We start from the raw sequence: 24,653 nt of genomic DNA, 5'->3' as shown, positions 1-24,653 counted from the left end.
GTTTAAAACTGCTACAATTACAGTTTAATAATTTCAGATTTGGACAATTTACACATATTTTTAGAAAACAAATAGGTTATATTTAAACGCATAAAAGTTAATAGTAGACCGTTAAGAGTAAATGTTAGACTTTTGCACAACAGTGAAAAGCATAGGATTTTCTTTATTCAACCTGCATAAAGAGTGCTGTTATAAAAACGAACTGCAGCCAAACGATATGATGTTTAGTGATAGAAGTCAATTGATATTGAACCGTTTAGAGGCAATCCACAACAAGTGGAAGGTAAGAAAAGGTATAGTCTCTCAAACACTCAAGCAGATGACATTTATTTGTTCTCTTCTCTTTATGGTGGTGAATAAATACAGCTGCTGCTATTTAGCCAAACAGGTCTATTTTTCTCAACAGGTTATATATTATCTTTTTATAATGTAAGTGTGTGTAGCTTTTCCTTTCATTAATGTTAATTGGTTTTTTTTTTTGTTTGTTTCGAAATATACTCCCACCCCTTCTAAGCTGTGCCCTACTTATTTATTTATTTCTTCTTTTTTTGTCTGTATATGTGTGTATATGTGTGTGTTGAAGAGTCTTTTCCATACTACCAACCTTTTGAAAAGTAAAACGCATATATGTCCTGTAGTTGGGGGACGATTTAAACTGTATGAAATACTAACTCTTTTCATACCTTTATCGCAGTGTTCAAATTACTGCAATTGCTGTCCGGCTCTACTTAACGTATTTGCTCACTATAATATTCAGAAGAAATGATTACTATCTTACTGTAGTTTTATATTCTTCCCATAATTTTTGCTACGCGTATAAAAGTCAAGGTTCTTGTACTCAAAAAAAGAAGCGTATCATCAATGATGGATCAGTATTATCAATTTTTATGTATTTTATTTGTCATGATAGGACGGTAAATGTGAAAGGGTACTTTTCGAAAAGCAAATGCAGAGGAAAGGAAGAGTGTGGCAACATAGTAATTTAAGCTATTGTAAATTGAAACATCTTAGAGCATATACATAGAGTAAGAAGAAAAAGGGTAAATACTTTGATTTAAAGATGTAATGAGTCAGAGGCAAATAAGTAAGAGGCTTTTCATATAAAAGTTAAACATTTAAATAGAAATAGAGAAAGGAAGAATGTGTCAACTTGAAAGCTATTTTGTATTTTCACTTTTGCGTAGAATTGCTGCTGCTTTCTAAATAATCATCGTGGTTATTTCGAAGTTGGGGGGTATGCTGGTAATATTAGTTGTGCTTAAGTTGAGAAAAAGTGAATTCCATAATTCACGGAAAAGATAGAAAGTCAATAGATGAATTAAATGTAGGATGAGATGAGCATGAGTTAGGCGAAGAAGGGAATCGTTGTTCTGCTGTTGACAAAGGCATGTTTAAAGGGGGCAAAGAATATTTTGGTGTTCTATGTTGTTCGCTAAGAGAAGTGGGTGATCGAGGCGGTGACAGAAGTGGCGGAAGGTTGCAGTAGGCTTTGTCATTATTTTCTTCGTCCTGTGCTACTGCTTTTACAAACGGACGATATTTGCGGTAGCAGCGAGGATTAGGATGATAGTTATGGTTTCCGGCAGTGGTAAGCACGCCAGGCATTTGGAACTGTGAATGTCGTTGCTGTTGTTGTCTACCACGAGCACGAAGCGCTTGGCGTTTATTTTGGAACCAAATTTGAACAGTGCGAGGGCTCATGCCTAGTTTTTTACCAAGCTCAATACGAATCTCAGTGGAAGGAAAGTAAGTTTGGCTGAAAATACTATTTAGGACCATTAACTGGTTGGCCGAAGCTCTCTTTCTTTTGGCTTTAAGGTAAATATACTTATTATCCGACTCATCGCTATGAAAATGGTGGTGCTGTTGATGGTGCGAAAAATATGACGAGTAACAAGAATTTTTATTTTGTTGTTCGTTGGTATAACAATCTGGAAGAGGAGTTATTGCTGCTACAGTCACTGTCTGTTTGAAGACAGGAGTGTTAATGTTGTTATAATGTTCGGTATCAATAGAGCTTGTCGATGCTATGGTACTGACCGGTGACGAGGGTGTATGAACCAAGGAAGGCGAATCAGTTAACAGATTGGCAATATCAAGTACTGAAGTTGAACGACTACGCTGATTATGTTCCTTGTTGCTGTTAGCTATAAGGATATCAGCAATGGGTGGTAAAGTACAGTTCGTTGCAATAGTAGGTGTAATAGTAGACATTTTTTCTATTATTGACCAAAATGTGGGTTTTTTTTTTTGCAGACGTAAGAAATAGTGACAAAAAGACTGAAAGTGATAGACACCTGTGATCGATCCTGGTATATTTATATAGGTTATTAAATGAAATGTCAAAAGATATTAAAGTTAGTTCTTGCAACAAAAAGAACGTTCAATTTCTATAAAAGTATCAAATGAAGGTGATAGCGTATACTACGAATAAGGGATGTAGATCATATATTGACAAAAGAAAGACGTTCGCATGAACAGCCCTAAGCAGATGGAAGACAATGGGTCTGAGAGCGCTTGTGTATCTTTTTTGAAGCTCATGGGGGGGGGTGGTCGTTTAGGTCCAAAGAGCGATATCCTTTTTGCCTCCTACAATTTAGGGTACACACCTCTTCTATTTCAGAGGGCTCCCTCACATCTTTCATCTTTTTATCAAAGAAACAAAACTCATGAAGAAAAAAAAAAAAAAAAAAAAAAAAAAAAAAAGAGAAAAAAAAACAAAGGAGCTGACCAAGAAAATAAAGGAGTCCATCCGGAAAGGCTCATGTCCAGTGCTTGATAGTTTTGTTTTTTTTATTACTGATTGCATGAATAGAACAAGAATTGAAACCAACATCTTACCAATGCGATTACAGAACAGCTTTTGTATCTGTATATAAAAGTGATAGAAACAATAAAAGATCACATAGACTGTATCAGTTACTCTAAGCATCGAATATTTTGTACGTGAACCGTGCAGAATAGAAGCCTTTATATGCTAAGTGACGCATCTTTGCATTTTAAAGAGGTTTAGGCTTATTATAGTGGTATTAGATCAAGTAATAGATTATTCCTTTTTTTGAGTGAAAAAGGAGATTTTGATAAAGTTGAACAAGACAAAGTGGTATAGGATCCTCAATTTAAACCTTAACGACAATAATTCAGTTTTACATGTCTTCAGTAGACCAGGCAAAGGCTTCGGCGGCCCTTGACTTTGACTGATTTTGCTGTAATAAGAATTTATCCTCATAACCATTAGATCTATCAACACCATCCCACCTATAACCCGGCGGTATCATAAAACGGTTAGGTTTCCAGGGGCCATTGTAAGTTGGTTTTACAAAACGCTTTCCATCTTTACTAACACTAGCGTTATTCTAAGAGAGAGATAAAATGGGGAGTATACCTTGTCAGCTCCTATTTTGAATTGTATCTGTCATTTCCTTCTTTTCTGTATTTGTTAATGTAACTTACTGTCAAGAACCCCGCAGCCGGGTCGTTCCATCGTGCTTGTTGTCTTAATTCTTCATTAAAATCTTGGTCATCAACATACCTACAGTTGTTTTGAATGGCGAGAACGAATACAGTTTGAAATCAGAACACTTTGTTTCTATATCCATCTTCCATGGTCTTGTTTTAAGTTGTTTTTTTTTCATTCGGGCTCTTTTTTCGCCCTCCCTCTGACGCTATCGATCCTTAGTAATTACCTTGCTAAAGGCTTATGCTTTTCTTCTTCTAATCGCTTTTTTTGCTCTTCAGCTTCTCTTCTTTGAACTAGCCCCTTTCCCCATTCCATTCTTTCGGCTTCTCGTTCAATTTTCTCTCGTCTACGTCTCATCTCCTCTGCCTTTTTTTGTTTCGGGTCAATTTTTCTACCAGACACATCTCGATAAACTGTATTTTCAGTATCTCCTTGTTGTTCTAACTTGATCCTTTTGACAGCTTCTTTTTCCAATTGACGTGCTCTTTCCGCTTCCTTTTTTATTTCTTCCTTTGTCAATATACCCGCCTTTTGACCGTTTGACATAGTAGGAGTTGCTGTACTTGTCGCATGTTGACTATGCCTTGGTAACGACTCTACATCTTCATCCATTACAACAGTTGGTTGTTCCTCTTCCGCTGAACCTTCTTCGTAACTGTTCATAATGGAAGCGTCTCCTTCTCGTATTGTTTCCCAATTCTGTGTTGTGGAACGAAATGATGTAGTTTCTTCAGCGTTCTCTAATAACTCTGAATCATCGGCTTCATTCTCCACTGTTTCCTTGCTCCAAATAGTGTCATCGTCCTCATCAATGATATTAAAATTTCCTACTCTCTTTGCTGACGTCGACAACCTTTTTTTCTTTTTCTTTTTTTTCTTTTCCTCTATCGATAAGCTTGTATTTTCACCCCCACCAAGGTATTTGTTGGCAATATATGCTTTAGTTGCTTCATCTCCAGCTCCACGGGCTAGGTATTTTTTTCTAGAGATTTCCTCGTGCGTCAGCTGTTCCATAAATATGCGTACGCTTGCTCAAGCACAAGTAATTTTGGTAAAAGTTTGACCGACGCCAACAGTGTAAGGTAAAAAGGTTGCAATGAAGGCAATAAAGTGTAGAATGCTGCGGGCCGTGTGGACGGCCTTGGAAAAAGGTGAAATTCATGCAATCGCAACCGTCACTTTAACGAAAAAGTCGGCATTAGGTCTGGTTTAAGCCACTAATTCATGAACATCAAAAAATCGGAAGCTGCTTTTTTCTTTTTTAATTTGCACATCTCTCAGTCAAACGTACAGTATGGGAAAGAAAAAGGCACCTATTTTTCGCAACGGGGCTAACAAAAGTAATTCCGAAACCTCTGGAGATAATGACAAGATAGCTGCTATTCGAACATGGAATGATGTAGAGCACGATTCAGAAGACGAATGTAACTTGTTCATTTTCTAATCAGTGCTGTTAACCTGAGATAAAACTGATTTTAATATTGTATTCATTTTTGAATTCTTAGTTTTTGAAGATAGGGAAAAAGTATTATTGAACGATGCTGATGATAACGATGAAGACGAAAGCGATCGTGAAGTATATGGGTTAGAAGGTATCGGATCAGAAAGTGAAGAGGGTTCAGACGATGAAGACAAAGCCGAATTCGAAACAGAAGGTATACTCTTGATTTTAAAGAATTCCATTGTTGAAACCTTTTTGTTTGCAATTCTGACATATATGTTTCTCTAGATAAAACTTGGGGAACCTCAAAACAGGCTTATTATGATGCTGATGAAGGAGAGGATTTGGATGAAATGCGCGAGGAGGAAGAAGAAGCTTTAAGAATTCAAAAAGAACATCTAGCCCAGATGGAAGAAGCTGATTTCATGGATGACTGGGGCGCTGGTGCAGCTGCCGGAGATGACGAACAAGATGAAAAAAAACTAGTGGAAGACGTCAGTAAAGAATTGGACGATATATCATTCGAGTGAGTTACTTTTCATTGTGTAATTGCTTATAAGGCTTATACTAAAGTATAAATTGTGTTTCGTGTACCTCATAGTAAAGCGAAGATTGAAAAACGTCGCAAAAATTTACCCGTAACAGAGAAGCTCAAAATCATCCAAAATGAATCACCTGAACTTATTGATCTTTTAGATGAATTCAAAGAGAACACTCGTAGCATTAATTCGTTAAGGCCTATTGTCGAAAAAATACAAGAGAACAGTGAAAAACGGGAGAAAAAAGCAGCACAGTTTCTATTATTCAAGTACGAAATGTTGCTGAACTACATGACAAACATTTCCTTTTATTTTGCTTTGAAAGCTTCAGTGCAATCAGCTAATGAAGTACAATATCACCCGGTAATTCAAGCCTTATATCAGTTTAGACAGACTCATGAAAAATTAGTTGAAATCGAAGACAAGATGCAGGAGGAAATAGAAGATTTCATTAACAATATTGATAAAGAGGAAAGTTATGGAGATAGTGAAGAACCACACAGCAAAGAGGAGATGAAGCTACCTCAAAAGCAACATCTTGATCAAGCTTACAGTGATAAAGAATCCGCACAAGATTTATCTGGTTCAGATGAAGAGTCCGAGGATGAACAGAAGATTCTAAGTGACATACGGGATATTGAAGAAGAGTTCAAGAGCTTAAAGAAATCTTTGGCAAGTAAAAAACGAAAGAGAACAGCTTTAGCGACTGAGTACAATGACTTTGAGGAAATGGATAGCATAAATGATGTTGATTTAGAAGACAAACTGGCCAAGAAAAGATCACTTAGATTTTACACTGCCAAAATTGATGCTGTAAGTTCAATCATTATATTCAGATATCCTCAAAAAAACGAAGGCTTACTCGAAACTCTGTATTGCTTAGAAACAATACAAGAACGTCAATAAGTACCAAGGTGATATTGATATACCTTATAAAGAGAGAAATAACAAAAATCAACAGAAAGGTGTTGCACAGCCGGAAGATGCTTCAGCCGATTTGGATGATGCTGAATATGACGAAGAGGATATTGCTGCAGCCGATGAAGTTCGTAATGGTGTTCAAGATTCAGATGATGAGTTTTATGAAAGCATCGTTGCCGATAAACAAGCGACGAAACGTGCCAAACGTGAGCAGTATGAAGCAGAAAGACCTGAAATTGAAAGTCGCGATATTGAAGTGGATGACGGACAGAAACGACTGGCCTCTTATAAGATCCTGAAGAATAAGGGTTTGACGCCTCACCGTAAGAAAGAAAATAGAAATGCTCGTGTTAAGCATAGAAACAAATATGCCAAGAAACTCAAGAAGTTGTCATCTACAAGGGCTGTTCATAAGATGCCAACAGCAACTTACGGTGGTGAAATGAGTGGTGTTAAGACGAACGTCATCAAATCTGTCAAGTTATCGCAATGATTTGATTCTGTTACAATTATTTAATCCTCTAATACATATTTAGAATTTGCTATTTGCATTACAAAAATCAATGACGATACCGAAATAAATTCTGTTTTCTTGTGTATACATACATCTTTATTCATTTTAAACGAATCGCAAGTAAATATGATATGTGACCGTTTGAGATAGCAAATAGTGCGTAGAATTAATACCAAAAAGTTTTGAAAAGCTCAAATAAATGCAAAAATTTAAACATCTTTTTGATATTGCGTAACATGGAAATGGCAGCTGTCGATTCATTGAAGACGTGCCTTTTCGCAACCGTAGGATATAGGATTTTCGCCTCTAAAGTCTGCACATCTACATGGAGCAATTTTAACTTGTGAAGCTATAGATGGCTTCTTCTAGTGTTCATGTACTTAACTTGATTTCCTTTATCGACTATTATGCAGTAATGCTTGATACGTTAGGGGAAATTACATTCAAGTAAAAGTGGTTCCATGAGTCACTGCACTACTGCTAGCAGTAGCAAGCGAAACAGGCCCTGCTGATGCTTTATTAAGTGTAATGTCATATGTGCGAACAAATCTTATGTCTATACAGCTAAATGAAGAACCAGTATCAAGCAGTACCTGTGTGTTGATTCCTCCTATAGTGATAGGTATAAGAATAGATGGTTAGTACCAGTGATACCGTCATTCTGTGTATTGTTCATATAACGATGCTTATACTTGTAGTCAGGTGGATAAGTGTTTTCGTTTATATTAAATTCCGTTTGATCGTTGTGAATGTTGCTCTGTGGCGACTTGTTAGATGCGTTTTTTGATTGCATCTGTGTTGAATCGTTGATAAATTTTGCAGAGCGTATTGCACGTGTGGAATGTTGATACGAGAGAACTTGTTTGTTGATCATGCGATGTTGCTGTTGCTTATCACGAGTGCATTTAGTTGCGTGTTCTAGAGACCAGGGAACGTTGGCGGAACAGTTGAAGCATATATTTTTACTTCGGAAGGTGCTACTGGGGTTTGGTGGTTCTGTGGCAGCAGTGGAGATATCCGTAAAATCTGGTTGTTTTTGACATTGTTGTGTCATTATTTCTTTGTAATTCTTACACTGGTCGGTTGAGTGGTTTCCCCAACGGTGTATAGCGCATTCGTATCTGTTCTTTGTGTTACCAGAAGAATTCTTGTTGATCCCCAAAGAAGGTTTGGCATGACGATCACGGTTGAAACTGGGATGGCGTCGTGTAAATGGGATTGCGCTGGTACCATTATTGCTGGTTTGGGCATTGGATGTGTTGTTATCATCCTTAATAGTTGTGGTTGGTATGTGTCAACTATGTTTGACGATATTACCATTATTGCCTTGCTAGCAACCTTGTTAACGGTATCTTGTTCATTACGGGGGTACATAAAGAGTGACCTGGCAACTTTGGAGCGCAATTTTGGTAATAGTGATCGTTTGAAGAGTGTCTGATATATCCAATTACTTTAAAAGACTTACAAAAAATAAAATAAGACAGTAAAATGACCAGACACAACAAAGATACTCTTTCTTCAAGTTTGTTGAGAATGATACTTTTATATGAGAAACGGGATTATTAACGGGTATTCAACTATTAATACAACTGAACTAAAACTATCATGAGAATGATAAAACCTTAGCCGCAAGCGGGTGTCAAAGTAGATGTGTATCAGATTGTCAAGCAGGTACTGAAGTCGTTCTGTATTTTAAGACGTATAGTATCTTGGATACAACAGTGTTGCTTTTGTACGATTGTTCTCTCATTTGGCAGCTCTACGTAATCGTTCAAACCTGTCTGTAAATGCATCAATGGACTCTCGTGATGCCATATGTAGGTTTTGCAGTTAATCCATGCTGTCGATCTCCTAGGCAATATCTTCGGTAGCATACGTTTTTATCACTATGGCTTTGAGTTCCTCCCTAAGCTCCCTAAGATAAGTTGCATCCCTTCAGGGTGGTGTTGAATCATGAACGCTGATCTCTATTCATGCGTAAAGGCATGAGGCGTTGCCAGTGTATATCGAGGTTGAGGCTTGCTGCATTGACTTGCATCTCGAATATTTCTAGTACATCTTCGATTGTTTCGTACATGATTGATTCTGGGTGCCATTTATTACCAAGACCATTCCATTGCCAATAAGGAAGATCCATAGGAATACGGGAGTCATTGGTAGCGTCACTTTGGTGGTGTTGGTGTGCCAAAAGAGGAGCTGGAGAGTGAAGTCTCTGCACTTCTTCCATATACCTGATGCAGCGGACAAGACGTTCTGATTCTGCTTCCAAGGTTTCCATAGCTTCCGGAGCGAAATTGTAGAGTATACCATGTGCAATACCATTACTTACTTGCTTTAAGCGGAATCGTAGAGTATCAATGCTAACATCTTCTAAGGTTACATCATCGATATCAATGGCTACGTGAGCTTGTGGTTTATGTTTGGAGCCACCACAAAGGACGGTAGTGAGACTCAGCAGTTTGTTGATGTTAAATGTGCTTCTGGTATTAGCCATATTGTTTATGAACGTTTATATGAATTAAGGTTAAGGAAAGATGCAGAATTCGTTGACAAAACATTTAAATCTCATTCAATTTAAGGATTATAAGTTAAGTAGTGAAACTGTAATAAGAGTGGTTGCTTTTATTTCGAGCTAATGTTTGGATCTCTTTTATATCCTTTGGAATGAATAATCTAGGATGATTATTAAACGAACTCTTACATCATTATGTAAATATATTGTTTTAGAATTACTATCTTACATTTTATAGTTGATTTCTTTAGAACCATATTTAATGTCTCTATTACTATTATCGAACGTATCTTCCTCATCATCATTAATAAATAACCCTTTATTATTATTCAATTATTATATGCTTCAAATTTGTAAACTTTCTGTTTTACTTAAAGTTAACTTAATTTTATTTTCTTTCAATTTTCTACAATTACAGTGACTCACAAAAGTGTTACAATGTTTTACAAAATCAAACAAATTTCCAATTCAAATCACTTTGCACCTGATATGATTAATAAACCCCCCTCCAAACTAATATCATTAGAAAGTATATATTGTTGGGTTTCTAATGATATAACTTTCAAACATATTAGCGTTCTTTGGAATTACTTAAACTATAGAGCTTAATTTGCATATGCGTAAAATTTTCATTTTTGTGATAGTCAGATTTATTTAAACGTGCAGTTAGTACTTTGTTTGACCACCTTTGGCTTTTATAACAGCTTCAATTCTTTTTGGCATGCTTTCGATATGTTTTAGGCATAAATCGGCTGTAACTTTATTGTACCATACGTCTCCTACTCTTTGCCAGAGTTCGTCCATATTCTTGGGTAGGGTGTCATAAGCAGCTAGCTTGCACTTCAGGTGAAACCATAAGTTTTCGATTGGGTTCAAGTCTGGTGAATAAGAAGGCCAATCTAGAACATTTATCTTGTGCTTTTTAAAGAATTTTTTGGTATATTGGGACGTATGTTTAGGATCATTATCCTGTTGAAGGATAACGTCCTTCAATTTCAGGCCATAATCCTTTAGTGTATCCATGAAGTCGCCTTTCAGAATCTCGCAATATAATTGCGAGTCCATTCCCCCCTGTATCTTGGCAATGAAGCCAGGACCATGTTGAGTGAAGCAGCTCCACAATATGAGGCTGCCACCTCCGCCTTTATACTTGTAGTTGACGTTGTGCTCCTTGAGGGGTTCTCCCTTCTTTACCCAAGTCCACTGTTTCCCATCCGATCCAAGACGATTGATTTTGGTCTCGTCGCTAAAAACGACTTTCTTCCAATCATCAACCGTCCAGTGTTTGTGGGCTTTCGCCCATTTCAACCGATCCTTTCTTCGATCATTCGTTAATGGCAATGCTGATTTTCTAATCCTTGAATCGAAATCGGATCTTTTCAGGACCCTACGTATGGTCTGTGGAGAAATATCTACTCCTTGACCCCGCAGGTTCCTGGCAGCATCAACTGCTGTTATGAACTGCCCTAAGTAGAACGATCTTGCGATCATTCTCTCGAGACGATCCGAGATTAACCTAGGACGGCCGGTCTTTTCGTTGCATGCAATGTCATTAGCTTTAGCGATTCTACCAACAGTGACGTTGGATACCTTTAAACTTTTGGCGATACTTCTATGAGACTCTCCTGTACGCAGTCTAGCTAAAATATCATTTTTTTTATCGTAAGGTACGGGACGCATGTTGAGATTTGTCTAATGTTGCGGTTTTTGTGAATGGGTAAAGTAATGTAGCTAATCGAAAAGCAAAAAGGTACAAGTTTGACAAAACATGATACTCAACATTAAATTGACCCCTGATAGATTGCTGAAACTCAATAAATTCGAAAAATCCTGGGGAAAGAAGGCTCTGTAAACATTCATCATTTCAACCATCTGAATTTCTACAGATTGCGAATGTCGAGATGAGCGATTAGAATGTCGAATGTGCTCAAGCAAATGTATATGAATCCTAACACAAGCTATATCACTGAATAGCTTAGAACTACTACTTTCCATATCGCAAAAAAAAATCAGTGCTTAAGTATGTGCTCAAGGGGAAGAATGCATGAAAAAGTCGAAAAATTAAAATTTTTAAAAACATTGTAACACTTTTGTGAGTCACTGTATGCTTCTTTTAGTATTTATGAAGATTTATATATATGTAATCCCATTCGTACTATTATATCCCAATTCTTAGTAAAACCATTATGAATTAAATGAAGATCAGTTTATGATATGATCAGGTCATCATAATCAGCATGATGAATTTGAAAAACACATTTCATTTTTAATTCATCCTTCCTTTCATTTATTCGATTTTTTAAAATACCAAAATTTATTTTTCTTTTTTTTTTAACGAACTTCTTTCTACATTTACTATAGCCCATGCTCCATCAACTTTACGGCTTTTAAATGTATTCTAAATACTTTATTATAAGATGAAACAGTAATCTCTGATATGTTCAACTCTAACGGTTGTGTTAACTTATAAAATATTGTACCTTTTAAAGGTGAAATAGCTTTACTATATTTATAAAAATCGACAAACGTATAATTTTTGTTTAAATTTAATTTCATATCTTAGTTACATTTTAAACATTTCTCATGGTAGTTAACATAATCAATTTTAGTTAGATACGATAGGGTTTCCTTTTCATCATCATCTAAACTCTTATGTTTTTTTTTAACATAATTTTCCTTTATAATTCTCGTATGTCATTTTTGTTAATGTACAAAATTCGAATTTGTGAGCCGAGTCATTTACTACAGCCTTTGAAACAATATTACAAAGTCATGATTGTGATCTTAAAGCATGCTGGCGTAAGCATTTAATATCTTCATTCTTGGTTAGTAAAAACTGCATTTACAGCCGTTGGTATGAAACCAATATCAACCCTAGGCCTGCAAAGACGAACTGGTCAAGCATTAAAGAAGCCATCATTGAGCGCTTTGGGTACCTTTCAACACCCAGTAACAAAATAGAAAATTTTGTCACGATGCGCCAATCGAAAACTGAGCTTCTGCGCGACTATGTGGATCGCTATAGACAAGCCATTCACCGTCTTCCTGACGTCCCTCTCCCCAACTCTGTTGTTGCTGTTGCTTTGTTCGTCGAGTCTCTTTTGCCTATGACGAAAAAAGAGGTTAAAAAATCGTTGAAGAAACACAACGATAAGGGCCCCAAAGCGACTTATTACCCTGAAACGCTAGAGGATGTATATAAGCATATTGAAGTTTATTACGGTCCTATCCAGGAAGCCCTCTACCATGCTTTGGCTACCGACGTTTCGCCAAAAAAGAAAGCTGAGACGAGCCTTAGTGGCCTTAAATGAAAACAAACCGGTTCTGAAAATGATTTTCAGAAGAAGCAACGTTCCACTCCCGCTACTGCTAAAAACCTTTGCAACCATTGCAAAAAGGAAGCATTTTCCTCTGACCACTTGAAATGTTGCATCAATTACTTGCACAGTGATAAATACAAGCGGTATTTGATCAAGCGAATTGATCGCCGTAGTAATAAGGTACAGTTACATGCAGAAGGACAATGAAAACTTTAACCTTAATGAAAATGGAACTGATAAGATAAATCTCTTCTATAGTAATCTCGAAAATGAAATTGCTGAAGACTTTACAGGTGAAATTGTCACTTATAAGAAGTTTAATCCTATCATATATCACTCCAAATCAAATCTTTGCTATCAGATGATGACATTAAAAATAAAAATAATCTGTTTGCTAGGACAAAAACCAAAACATCATCTGCTTTCATGCTGCTGGCTTAACAAAAAAATAAGTCAGAACATGTCACCTTATTCTCCTGCGATTACCATAAACATTGAACAATTGATTGGTATGCTCGATACAGGTGCTCAAAAATCAATAATCAATGAAAAATTCGATTTTGCAGATAAATCTATATTTGACAATTTAATTCCTACAAAGGGTAAGATCACATACGTGGGCCAAAACGTTTCGTCTGAACGTAAAGGAGAAACGCAACCACTTGAAGTCAAAAATAGTGGTAAACCGGATTTCCCCATTCCTTTGAGGTTGTGGAAATGCCTGAAAACATGAGAAAATTACCAGTATTGTTGGGAAGAGATATAATTCTAAACTCTGGTATTAGAATAGAAAAATATTGCTTTTTCTTTTGAAGACAGAGAAGAACTTTTTCTCGAAGATTCTGTTAACCACGAGGATTATATTCGAAATGTTACCAAAGCATGTTCTGAACAAGAGTATGAAGATCTCATAAAGGTACTTCAGCCGTATATTAAGGCGAATGAAGATATCAAATGCAATCTTCGCAATTTATGTACCAATTCCTGAGGCAATTGTACATATGAAAACAGCTCTTAATGCAGTGGCTTATACTAGACAGTAACCTGTAACCTACGCTCTTCAACCTGATGTAAGATTACAAATTAACAAGTGTGCAGATGATAGAACTATTGAGCCTGTTAAGCCATCCGGTTTTAATAGTCGTTTGACCATCGCACCTAAGTGTTCTCCCGGCCCTTGAAGCAAACAAAAGTGGAGAATATGTTTGAACACAAGACGTGTCAAAAACCTCTTGGAAGACCTATCAAACGTCAACACAACTCTCATTGATGACATTTATAATGAGGTACGCGAGTCAAAGATCTACAGTTTCTTAGGTATTTCCGGTACTTTCCACAGATTGGAAATTGCTAAAGAAGATCGCCGTAACTCAATATTTACTTTTGAAGGCAAAAGCTGGCAACTGAGAGGTGCTTGCTTTGGCTAGAAATCCCGTTCTGGTATATTTAAGAATGTTATGGAAACGATGTTCCAGGATATGAAACAATTTGTATGTATATATACATTGATGATTTGGTTGTACTTTCAAAGAATTTACCATCTCATTTGGAACACTGTAAATGTGTCATTGAGGTATCGACAAAAAACAATATGCCTACCAATGTTGAAATGTCTGACATCAGGATTCATGCATATGGTGATGTCGACTCAAGAACAGAAAATGAATACAGTGACTCACAAAAATGGCTCAATGTTTCTGCATTTTGCGGTTTTTTCACTGTAGCTAGACAATGAGTATTTTTAGCTTAATTTTAGCTATACGACAGTAAAGAGCAATACCACAAGTACTATTGGTATAAGTTTCGTTGACATCGCACCACTTCATCTGCAATTAGGAACATGTTGCAATGTCGACAATCGGGCATTTTGCATAAATTCACGAATCACTAATGAACTTCCAAAAAACACAAAAAAAATGTATTTTAAGGGCCAGACAGTTTCGCATATTGTATTTCGCATAATTAAGCAGCTCTATGTTTCATTTTTTCCCCTAAAATTCCCATTACAACCTTCATTAGATTCCATCGACTACGATTACCCCACATTTCAACTACACTAACACTAATTGCAACATGAGACCTATTCCTTACGACAAGAAAATGGATATTATTTCCAGACTGAATGGAAACGATTCCCACAGAAATATTGCAAAGTCTCTGGGCGTTTCGCGTGCAACAGTTGACAGAATTGCTACCGATCTTGCATGTGCATCTAATGGCAAGAAGGGCAGACCTGCAAAGATCAGCGCATTGCTCGGTCGAAAGATCGTTAGATCTTTCTATACTGGGCAATTTATTACTGCAGTTGAGGCTGCCCGGAACCTTCGAGGACAAGGATATGAAATATCTGCACAAACGATACGCAGATTCCTCAAATCAGCTGATTTCGTTTCGAAGATGAAAAAGTCGGCATTGCCATTGACTAATGAACGTCGCAAGAATCGGTTGAAATGGGCAAAGGCTCACAAAAATTGGACGGTTGAAGACTGGAAGAAGGTCGTTTTCAGCGACGAAACCAAAATAAATCGTCTAGGATCAGATGGCAAGACGTGGACGTGGGTCAAAAAGGGAGAACCTCTCCAAGCCCACAATGTCAACTACGCTTATAAAGGAGGTGGAGGAAGCTTGATGTTGTGGAGTTGCTTCACCCAATATGGACCTGGTTTTATTGCCAAGATAGAGGGCGGGATGGACGCGCAGTTATACTGCGAAATTCTGAAGGGGGACTTCTTGGAGACCCTAAAAGATTATGGCCTACAGAAGAAGGACATCATCCTTCAGCAGGATAATGATCCCAAGCATTGTTGATCTTCAAAGAATTAAGGTTAATTAAAAAGAGTTAGAATTCTGTGAGAACTTGTTATACTCTTTATTCAGTGAAAATCGTACAAAAGAAAAACATATTTAGATTATGAAAAATTTTCTATCTTTTATAGGATGATGTGTTGGGCTGAACAGAGCGGGTTTAGCCGGTGTCATATAGACTGTTTCATCAAAGACACGGGTACCTTCACCATGGTTGAGCGCGGGTACTTACTCATTGAGAGGTTAGAGGATCGGACTGTAAGCAATTGGCGACGAATATATAAATAGAATGATAAGACCACTAACCAATGTCCGCTTTCTGACAGATCATTATGAAAGAGTGAATTATTATTGAAGTACTATGTACTATGGATCTGTTAACCTCATATGTAGCATTTGAAGATCAACATTTTTTTCTGTGAACTACTCGCTTATACGATAATCGATTTTGACAAGAATGACTTTACAAGACGCGAACTCAAGAACTGGTTCCATTGTGGATAATGGATCTACTGGTAGCGCTAGTCTCGTGAATGAGATTGACATTGGTCTGGCTTTGGGTGGTACAGTGACTCACAAAAGTGTGGCAATGTTTTGTGGTTTTTTGATTTTCTAGTTTTCCTTCCATAATCAATTACAAAACACACTCTTTTTCTTATTTATATTTGCAGTAGACTCTATTCGCTACAGTTTGGTGTGCTTTTCATTGCATTCGCTTCAGATTTACTGATTGTAACAGTTGTCATTGCTAAATGGCGAAATCTCGCCATTCACAGCATGATGATCATCATAACTTTTTGTGAAGTGAAAGAAAGAGTTTCAAAGTCAGCCAATCGAAACCACGTTCCTAGTTTTATATTCATGCGAAACGCTTATTTTGAAGCGTTTCTCTTCTTAACATTAAGTTAAATTCGAGATCAATCTGCCATTAGCCTCCATTAGCAAGCATCATCCTAATTAGTGAAATGAGAAGCATTCCTTACGACAAAAAGATGGATATTATAGCTCAACTCAATGCTAAAAAGTCATATAGAGCTATTTCGGCCGCTACTGGCGTCTCTACTAGGACCATTGGTCGAATCGCCAAAGAGATTCAAGTCGAGCCTAATGCGAAGATGGGGAGACCAAAGAAGATCAGCGATTTGCATGCTAGGCTGATCGCGAGATCGTTCTACACCGGTCAATATATAACCGCAGTGGATGCCTCCAGAAGCCTTCGTGCTCAAGGGCACGATATTTCTGCTCAAACGATTCGTAGGGTGCTCAAGTCATCTGATTTCGATTCCAAGATCAAGAAATCAGCATTGCCATTGACTAATGAACGCCGACGCAATCGTTTGAGATGGGCAAGAGCTCATAGCAAGTGGACTGTTGATGGCTGGAAAAAGGTTGTCTTTAGTGACGAAACCAAAATTAACCGTTTGGGGTCGGATGGTAAGACTTGGACTTGGGTAAAGAAAGGGGAGCCCCTAAAGCCTCACAACGTTAATTTCATGTACAAAGGAGGTGGCGGTAGCCTAATGCTATGGAGTTGTTTCACCCAACATGGGCCTGGGTTCATTGCTAAGATTGAGGGCGGGATGGACTCGAAGTTATATTGTGAAATCTTGAAAGGTGACTTTATGGAGACCCTCAAAGATTATGGTCTCAAAAAGAAGGATGTGATCTTGCAGCAAGATAACGATCCTAAGCATACTGCTAAATATACTAAAGAATGGTTCAGAAAAAACAAGGTCAATGTTCTTGACTGGCCATCCTACTCTCCTGACTTGAATCCGATCGAAAATCTTTGGTTTTATCTAAAGTGCAAGCTAGCTGCGTACGATGTACCTCCCAAGAACATGGGAGGGCTATGGAATCGTGTTGCCGACGTTTGGTACAACAAAGTTACAGCAGAAATGTGTATGAAACACATCGAGAGTATGCCTAGACGTATACAAGCCGTTATACAGGCAAAAGGTGGACCTACGAAGTATTAAATCTTCAATAAAAGTAGTTTACCCCTGAACCTTGATCGCAAATTTGCATGAAATTCATATATGTCATTTTAAAACTCAATTTTTACTATGTTAGTCTTATCGAGACAGTACAAAAGTTATATCGTATGAAAGAGAAAGCTTTTATCTTCTTGTTCATAAAAAATACTCTTGCTGTTATGTATATAATTGTATGATGAAAAGAGCAGAAAGAGCAAGAAGTAGTTAAAAGACCGAATTATTGCCACACTTTTGTGAGTCACTGTACATTGTCATTTTTTGTTGGTGTCTTGAAGGTTTTTTTTTCTTACATGGTATATTTCTGATATCCTGAGGGTAATTCTCTGGTACTGAACATACAGTACTGTATGTAGTTTACAGTATCTGTCTTGTGCTCATACTGTAAGGTTTAAACTTATTTATAGATAGAAGACTTGCTTCATGGTACTGAGAAAAGATCTGATCTATTCCAAAGCAAAGATATTGACAATCGATTCGATCGATGACGAAAAATCATTCGAAGCAAAAGATAGATGGTAGCGTATATTGCAATCGGAGAGTTAGCCTCAAGCGGAGAAAAAAAGTTTACATAGGTTATGTACAAGATTTCGATTTTACCTATGCCTATTACCAATCTATGCCACTAAATGTACATTTAGACATATAAACAATATGTACAAATACATCTTTAAAATTTAAAATTGCATAAACTTTTAAAAGTATTACTAACAAAATAATTTTTTTTGAATTACATTTTTCATTTGAAAGTTTTTGTTTAAAAATTGCGCATAGTCTGGTTTTCTACATGTTTAGAACCTGCCGCATCACTGAGTGCAAGTGTTTTTTTTTGTGGAAATAACACTGAGTTTTATTGGTTGTTTTAATTTAAAAGTCCAATGTCAGAGAAGGATGGACCAAGGAAGAGTATAAGGGGAGTCTAGGAGTATCGAACGAGTAGCAAAAGGAATAAAATGGCGAGAATATATACAGTGGGTGAAAAAACTGTTCACGTAAATTGCAAAATGCGATATATTCCCTTCTAGCTCACGCTAATCAACATCTACGACGATGAAACTAATACTGGCAGATAGCCCAAGAAAATCTCTATAAAACAAATGCAATTCGGAGTTTCAATCAAGCTATTTTATTAAGAGGAAAATTCCGTCGAAGATTTCTAAACACGTGAACAGTTTTTTCCAATGTTAACTAGTATCTAGTATGGCCACCATTCGCTTCCAAAACTGCTTGTATACGAGCTGGCATACTTTCAATATACCTCCTACACTCCTCCTCCGTAATTTTGTTCCACTCAGCGTCGAATCTTTCCCATAATTGATGGACCCCAGCTGCCCTTCTCTCATACATACTTAAACGAACCTTACACTGGTGCCAGAGGTGCTCGATTGGATTCAAGTCGGGACTTTGAGGAGGCCAATCGTCGATTACGTTCACCTTGTGCTCCTTAAACCACTTTTTAGTGCTATTGGATGTGTGTTTGGGGTCATTATCGTGCTGGAAATACGATTCTTGCCAGTCTAATCCATAGTACTCCATGGTATCCCTAAGTGTTGTGTCCAGAATATGCTGGTAATCCTCGGATTTCATGGTCCCATCGTATATCTGGCATGCGTAACCAGGTCCATAGTAGGTCATACAACCCCAAACCATGATATGGCCGCCCCCATGCTTGACAGTAATATCAAGATGGTGAGGTTTAAGTGGGTCACCTGGTCTAGTCCAATAGTATTTGCAACCATCAGACCCCCAAACGTTGATTTTCGTCTCATCTGAGAACACAACACGCTTCCAATCGTCGACTGTCCAATACTGGTGGTTTTTGGCCCATCGCAAACGCTTCTTTCTATTCTTCTCGCTGATGAAAGGCTTCTTTTGTTTGATACCAGAATGAAAACCCATAGATTTGAGAGCGTTTATGGACGTTTTGTAAGTCAAATCGTAACCCAAATCAAGAAAGGCTTTATGGGCCTCTTGGGCAGTATTTATAGACCCTGTTAATAGCTTGCGACGAACCACAGCTTTACTTTTCTCCGCTACAATAACCGGTCTACCACCTGCTTGACGTTGTCTGTTAGGGAACCACTTATTGCTATACTTGGAAATCACCCCTTTTGATATTCCAAGTTTCTTCTGGATGCTTGCAATAGATGTTTCTTTCGCAAGTAATGCCTTAAGTTCTATTTGAACGGCAGTAGAGAGTGTACGAGTCATAATTATAGGTAGGTATCAGTTGTAATGAAAATGGGAAAGAAAAGTGTAAAAAAGTTGTGAATTTTTGGTACCTTTATAATCTTTCAGGCACCCCTGCCCTCATTTAACACCCCGCTAAAATTATTTTAATTCTACCCTGTTCAGTCTCCGCAAAAAGTCTGATGCAAGGTTTCTACAGTAATTTGGAAAAAACTGTTCACGTGAGGTCTCCTAGTAAATTCAATCGAATTTAAACTTAGCGCCAATGAAATTGCTCGATAATAGAGGTACTTGTAAAGCAGAGTTTAAGCTTTTGAATGATACCAGTTTGACCTGGATATCGCTTATTTTCGTCTCAACAGAGCTCAAAATGTCTGAAATCAGCAATTACGTGAACAGTTTTTTCACCCACTGTACGGTTGGCGAGGAAGAAACATAACCAAGCAATATGTAGGCCGGAAGCGAGATAAGGGTCGACTTTAGCCGCAGGTTTTTGAACAGTGGCACAGCGTATGAATGTCGGCGAGGATGCATGATTCAATCCGGACGGTTGGAAAGGAAGGAGGGACCAGAAAGTCTTCCAAATGTGATATTGCGTGGTAGAGAGGATTGTTGTATTTGCTTAGTATTTTAAAAATTGATAACTGTTGTATGTAATGACTATGAGCTGTGACAGAGATGATGAGGACCAATTAACAGAACAAGACTGGGTGGTTGGTGTTATTAACGTCTCTGAAGATAGGTTACAACGACAGATAGATAGTACTTAATAAAATAACGTTTATTAAACAGATATAAAAATAATGTGGGGACAAGAAAGAACAGGATAAAAACACTGAAGATCTTTAACTACAGTGGTGAGCTATATTTATAACTTAAAGAGGTGAACCTCTCGAATGATTGTATTCGCCTAGAAGGCGTCATAACATTACCTCCCCCTCAAGGAGCGTAACGAACGGGGAGCAGGCTTCTCAGGATGGGTTGAATGGAAGGTAGCGACTGGTTCTGGAGCGTTCTTCAGGTTTTCAGCGTCTTCCCATGTGTCTTCCGAGGGATCCGGATAACTCTTCCATTTCACTTTGTATTGTAGTCTGTTGCGATAAAGTCTGCTGTCGACTACTTCTTCAACTTCGTTTTCCTCCTGACCATCAATTATTACAGGAGGGTTTCCTTTGATAGGTCTTCCATCAATGTCGGGTAGTCCTTCTTTGTTGGCAGGGATTAATAGCGAAACGTGGAAGACTTGGTGTATCTTCATTGAGCGGGGAAGAGCTAATTTAAAGGCTCGATTTCCAACTTTCTCCAGCACAGTAAATGGGCCTAATTGTTTGTAATCAAGCTTGTCTGATGGTCGGTTTGTTCTTATATTTTTTGTGGAGATCTACTTGTTCACCAACTTTTGATGTCATCCTGGACTCTCCTTTTGTCGTTATAATACCTTTCTTGATCCTCTTGAGTAAGGTTAATTTCTTCTTTTAGGATTTTCTGTATGTCTCTTAGATTCTGGATGAATTCTTCAGAAGCTGGTACCATTTCCGTATTAGGATGATTCACTAGGTTGACATGATGCTTGGGATGGAAACCATAATTAGCGTAGAAAGGTGACATTTTCGTTGTACTCTGTTGCGCATTGTTATAACTGAATTCAGCACAAGGAAGTAAGTCAACCCAATTATCTTGCTGATAATTAACGTATATCCTCAGATATTGTTCCAAAGTTGAGTTTGTACGTTCGGTTTGACCATCTGTTTGCGGGTGAGATGCGGTAGACATGCTGGCGGTAATGCCTAACCCATCCAAGAGATGTTTCTAGAATTTCGAAGTGAACAAAACATCGCGGAGCAATGGCATTATAGGGACACCGCTCTGATATGAAATATATAAAAATTCTAAGCTCAACGATACTAGTCTCGCGTCACAGAGCCAATCTATGTTGGAGAAACAGTCGTTCAAAAATTGACCAAAATATGGTATACGTAGTTTGAGTTTCCAATTTCTTATGATGAACATCTTTAGTGTAGTGGTTAAGAACACTGCCAGCGTAGCTGGCGACCGGTGTTCGAGTTTCGCATAATTCTTTTATTTTTATTATTTTGCGTGAGACGTTTCTAGAGTATCCTTTTGTATTATTGTTTATACTAATGATATATGACCTCCAGCTGATCCAAAGCCTTTAAACGAGTATCTAATGACTTACTGATCATAAAATGTTTCATAATTATCGCAAATTATTGCAGCTAGCAAAGGAATATGATACAGTATAAAGATAAGGATCTTGTCAAATATATGGCCACCGCCTGAAAATGCGTTTTCTCGAGGAGTTGAAACCTTCCTAAAAAGGAAGGTGTCGGAGTTTGGAGTTCAAAATGTTTGTGTAACCATGAATTTTTAGCAACTAGAATACTGTAGGACTGGATCGTTGAAGGTCTGGTGTTGGTTAAGAATTTTTTCGTGGAGTTACAGCGGTAAATGTGTGTAGCCATCGATGGAAGGCACAAATATGTACCGTTGGCTTTTTTAACGTTTTTTCGGAGACAGATTGGCTTAAAATTCTGCGAATTTATCGGTTTATATAGTTGACAAGTTATGACTCATAATGAGTTAATCGAATTTTATTGGTTTAGGTAGTTGACAAGTTATGACTCATAATGAGTTAATCGAATTTTATTGGTTTAGGCAAGTTATGACTCATTATGACTTGGAAGCTGCTGGAAAAAAGTATAAAAGGAGGGCTTTTTTCGGGATATTCTCAAAATTATCTCTACTTTATCATCTTTTCTTAGTCATGTCTTATTTACCACGTTGGCGAATCCCTAACTACTCTGCAAGCGGCCGTCCTTCCACTCAAACTAGTAATGTTAATGCTCAGGGCGTTGGTGCTGGATCTTTTCAGGGTAGCTCTACTGAATCTCTTCGGTCAAATGCTTCAGTGATAAACTTGTTATCTTCCGATGACTCTTCATTTGGTAATTCGCAGGCAGATGTGTCTATGATGTCAGCGCGGCGTTCTTCAATTGGGCCATTTAGTTCAAACATTGCAATGGACGAGACATTCTTCTTCGAATCGGACAGGCGTTCCCATATTGATAGTATCCCACCATCAGCATCATCATCATCGTCATCATCATCATTCTTACCTCAACAAGATCGACCTCGTACAGCTAGTGGAGTTGAATTGCCTGTTCCAATACCTTTGACTGACTTACCAACGATCGAACTATGGTCCAGAAGGGTCAATAAAAAGATGATATCAATTTTTGAGCTGTCAGAGTTGGTTGGAACCGTAGACAAGGCCGTTAGGTAGGTTTAAGAGAATTGACGCCGTAATTATAGTCTTTATTTACTGAAAATTGCGGTTTCTTTACTGTATTTTAGGTTTTTACTCGAACAGCGAATCTTGTATGATTATGATCCAATCACCAGAAACAGAGCAAATATTGTTTGCGTGAATGGTTATCCAATGACGTTCACTTATAACCAAGGCCGTGGTTACGTATGGCGTTGCCACAAGTATGACTGTTGCAACAAAAGTCGGTGTTCTGCTCTTGTCCATTCTTTTTTTGCTGAACGCAAGTTACCTCTTCATCATCAACTAATAATTCTTTATCTTTGGTTAAACGGTGCACCGCGCAAGACTATTTGTGATATAACAGATACCAGCAGGCCAACTGTTAAAGGTATACTAGATGGTTTCTGTCAGGTTATGCAACACGATTTTCTAAATAGTCAGCATGAAGAACTGGATGAGAATGAAGAAGATGACAGCATCATCGACATGGAAACTATTGCGCCCGAAGAACGTCATACGTATAACAATGAGAATAAGATTGGTAACGTATTTCAGAGTTTAGTTACATAAAAGTTGTTGCTACGTTGGTGGACGCGTTATCTCACCTAAATTTTTATGTTCTCGGTATACTGTATGACAGGTGGCTATACTCCTGATGGCGAGTCCATTATTGTTGAAATAGACGAGAGTAAGTTTGGCAAGAGGAAGTACAATAATGGCCATCGTGTGGAAGGCGTCTGGGTTATCGGTGGTGTAGAACGTACAAATAAACGGAAGCTATTTTTGGTTACAGTGCCCAATCGTAATAGTGAGACTATCGCTAGGGTTATTCGACGTTATGTGAATCGTGGGTCCACCATTTATACCGACTTTTGGCGTGGCTATCTATGCATTTCTGATTTGGGTCGTAATTTCACGCATCAACGCGTTAACCATGAAGAGGGTTATGTATCAATGGATGGCACCTGTACGAATACCATCGAGGGTAATTTCGAATTAGCAATAGATTTGTAACAGTATAGTAGCATAGTAATTTATATTACCTTCTTGATAGGCACCTGGAATGGAATCAAGATCCGTTGTTTTCCTCGTCAGCGTACAAAGCGGAATATGCCCTGGGTATTGCTTCAATTCATCTGGCGTAGAAAATATCATGGTGATTTGTTTAGTGGACTGTTGAAGACCTTGCGTGATGTTGAGTATGATCGTCGTACTGTTCAGGGTGCATTCATTACCCAAGTTGTTTTCGAAGGAGAGGATAATCTTCGTGGTCCTTCTTCCACTGACTCGGATACAAGTGATAGCAGCAGTAGTGATAGCAGTAGCAGCGAAAGCGAAAGTGATTTTGAAGAAGACCTTAATTATGATAATGGAAGCAGAATCAACATAGAAGGAGATAATAGAGTAGCACCACGAAGTCAACCATTTCAATTTCTCCGTAGAAGCCGTCGTATAGCTAATCGTTCTTCCTCATCATAACTTGTTATTAATAAAGCTCCTTTTTCTGAATCGTCGTCTCACTTTTTACTAGACTGTTTAGGAAATTAAACATTTTATTCACATCTCTAAAGTATTACGTGTTTTGAAGAACATCGTGCGATTCTATACCTCTATTTCTATGCTTTTTCAATATAAAAATAATTATCTTTTGACAAACCCTTCATTTTC

At 37.7% G+C, this 24,653-nt stretch overlaps 5 protein-coding genes across 5 annotated transcripts; 1 reads left to right on the top strand and 4 right to left on the bottom strand.

The window, feature by feature from the left end:
- Positions 1 to 1,287: 1,287 nt before the first annotated feature.
- BDF20DRAFT_832826 (uncharacterized protein) lies at positions 1,288 to 2,214 on the bottom strand (the record flags this gene model as incomplete). Its single annotated transcript, XM_053078576.1, has 1 exon — positions 1,288 to 2,214. The coding sequence occupies one exon, from the start codon at positions 2,212 to 2,214 to the stop codon at positions 1,288 to 1,290; it is 927 nt and encodes a 308-aa protein (XP_052939305.1).
- A 932-nt stretch (positions 2,215 to 3,146) lies between these two features.
- Positions 3,147 to 4,006, bottom strand: BDF20DRAFT_904789 (Pre-mRNA-splicing factor of RES complex-domain-containing protein; the record flags this gene model as incomplete). The annotated part of the gene is made up of 3 exons (XM_053083080.1): positions 3,147 to 3,356; positions 3,454 to 3,532; positions 3,687 to 4,006. 3 exons carry the CDS (start codon positions 4,004 to 4,006, stop codon positions 3,147 to 3,149), a joined length of 609 nt encoding a protein of 202 aa, XP_052939304.1.
- Positions 4,007 to 4,754: 748 nt separating this feature from the next.
- On the top strand, positions 4,755 to 6,854 carry BDF20DRAFT_910492 (Sas10 C-terminal domain-containing protein; the record flags this gene model as incomplete). Its single annotated transcript, XM_053083711.1, has 5 exons — positions 4,755 to 4,884; positions 4,966 to 5,115; positions 5,190 to 5,427; positions 5,503 to 6,253; positions 6,324 to 6,854. 5 exons carry the CDS (start codon positions 4,755 to 4,757, stop codon positions 6,852 to 6,854), a joined length of 1,800 nt encoding a protein of 599 aa, XP_052939303.1.
- Positions 6,855 to 7,267: 413 nt separating this feature from the next.
- BDF20DRAFT_852936 (uncharacterized protein) lies at positions 7,268 to 8,408 on the bottom strand. The gene is made up of 2 exons (XM_053080109.1): positions 7,568 to 8,408; positions 7,268 to 7,485 (listed from the first exon to the last, which is right to left on the bottom strand). Exons 1-2 carry the CDS (start codon positions 7,927 to 7,929, stop codon positions 7,458 to 7,460), a joined length of 390 nt encoding a protein of 129 aa, XP_052939302.1. The 5' UTR covers positions 7,930 to 8,408; the 3' UTR covers positions 7,268 to 7,457.
- Positions 8,409 to 8,560: 152 nt separating this feature from the next.
- Positions 8,561 to 9,481, bottom strand: BDF20DRAFT_998478 (uncharacterized protein). The gene has a single exon (XM_053085461.1). It carries the CDS (start codon positions 9,367 to 9,369, stop codon positions 8,827 to 8,829), a length of 543 nt encoding a protein of 180 aa, XP_052939301.1. The 5' UTR covers positions 9,370 to 9,481; the 3' UTR covers positions 8,561 to 8,826.
- Positions 9,482 to 24,653: the final 15,172 nt, after the last annotated feature.

The sequence above is a fragment of the Mycotypha africana genome (genome assembly GCF_025528875.1).
Source record: "Mycotypha africana strain NRRL 2978 chromosome Unknown BDF20scaffold_2, whole genome shotgun sequence".
NCBI lineage: Eukaryota > Fungi > Mucoromycota > Mucoromycetes > Mucorales > Mycotyphaceae > Mycotypha > Mycotypha africana.
The sequence above is the reverse complement of the archived record's forward strand: the minus strand, read 5'-3'. Positions and strand labels throughout refer to the sequence as shown.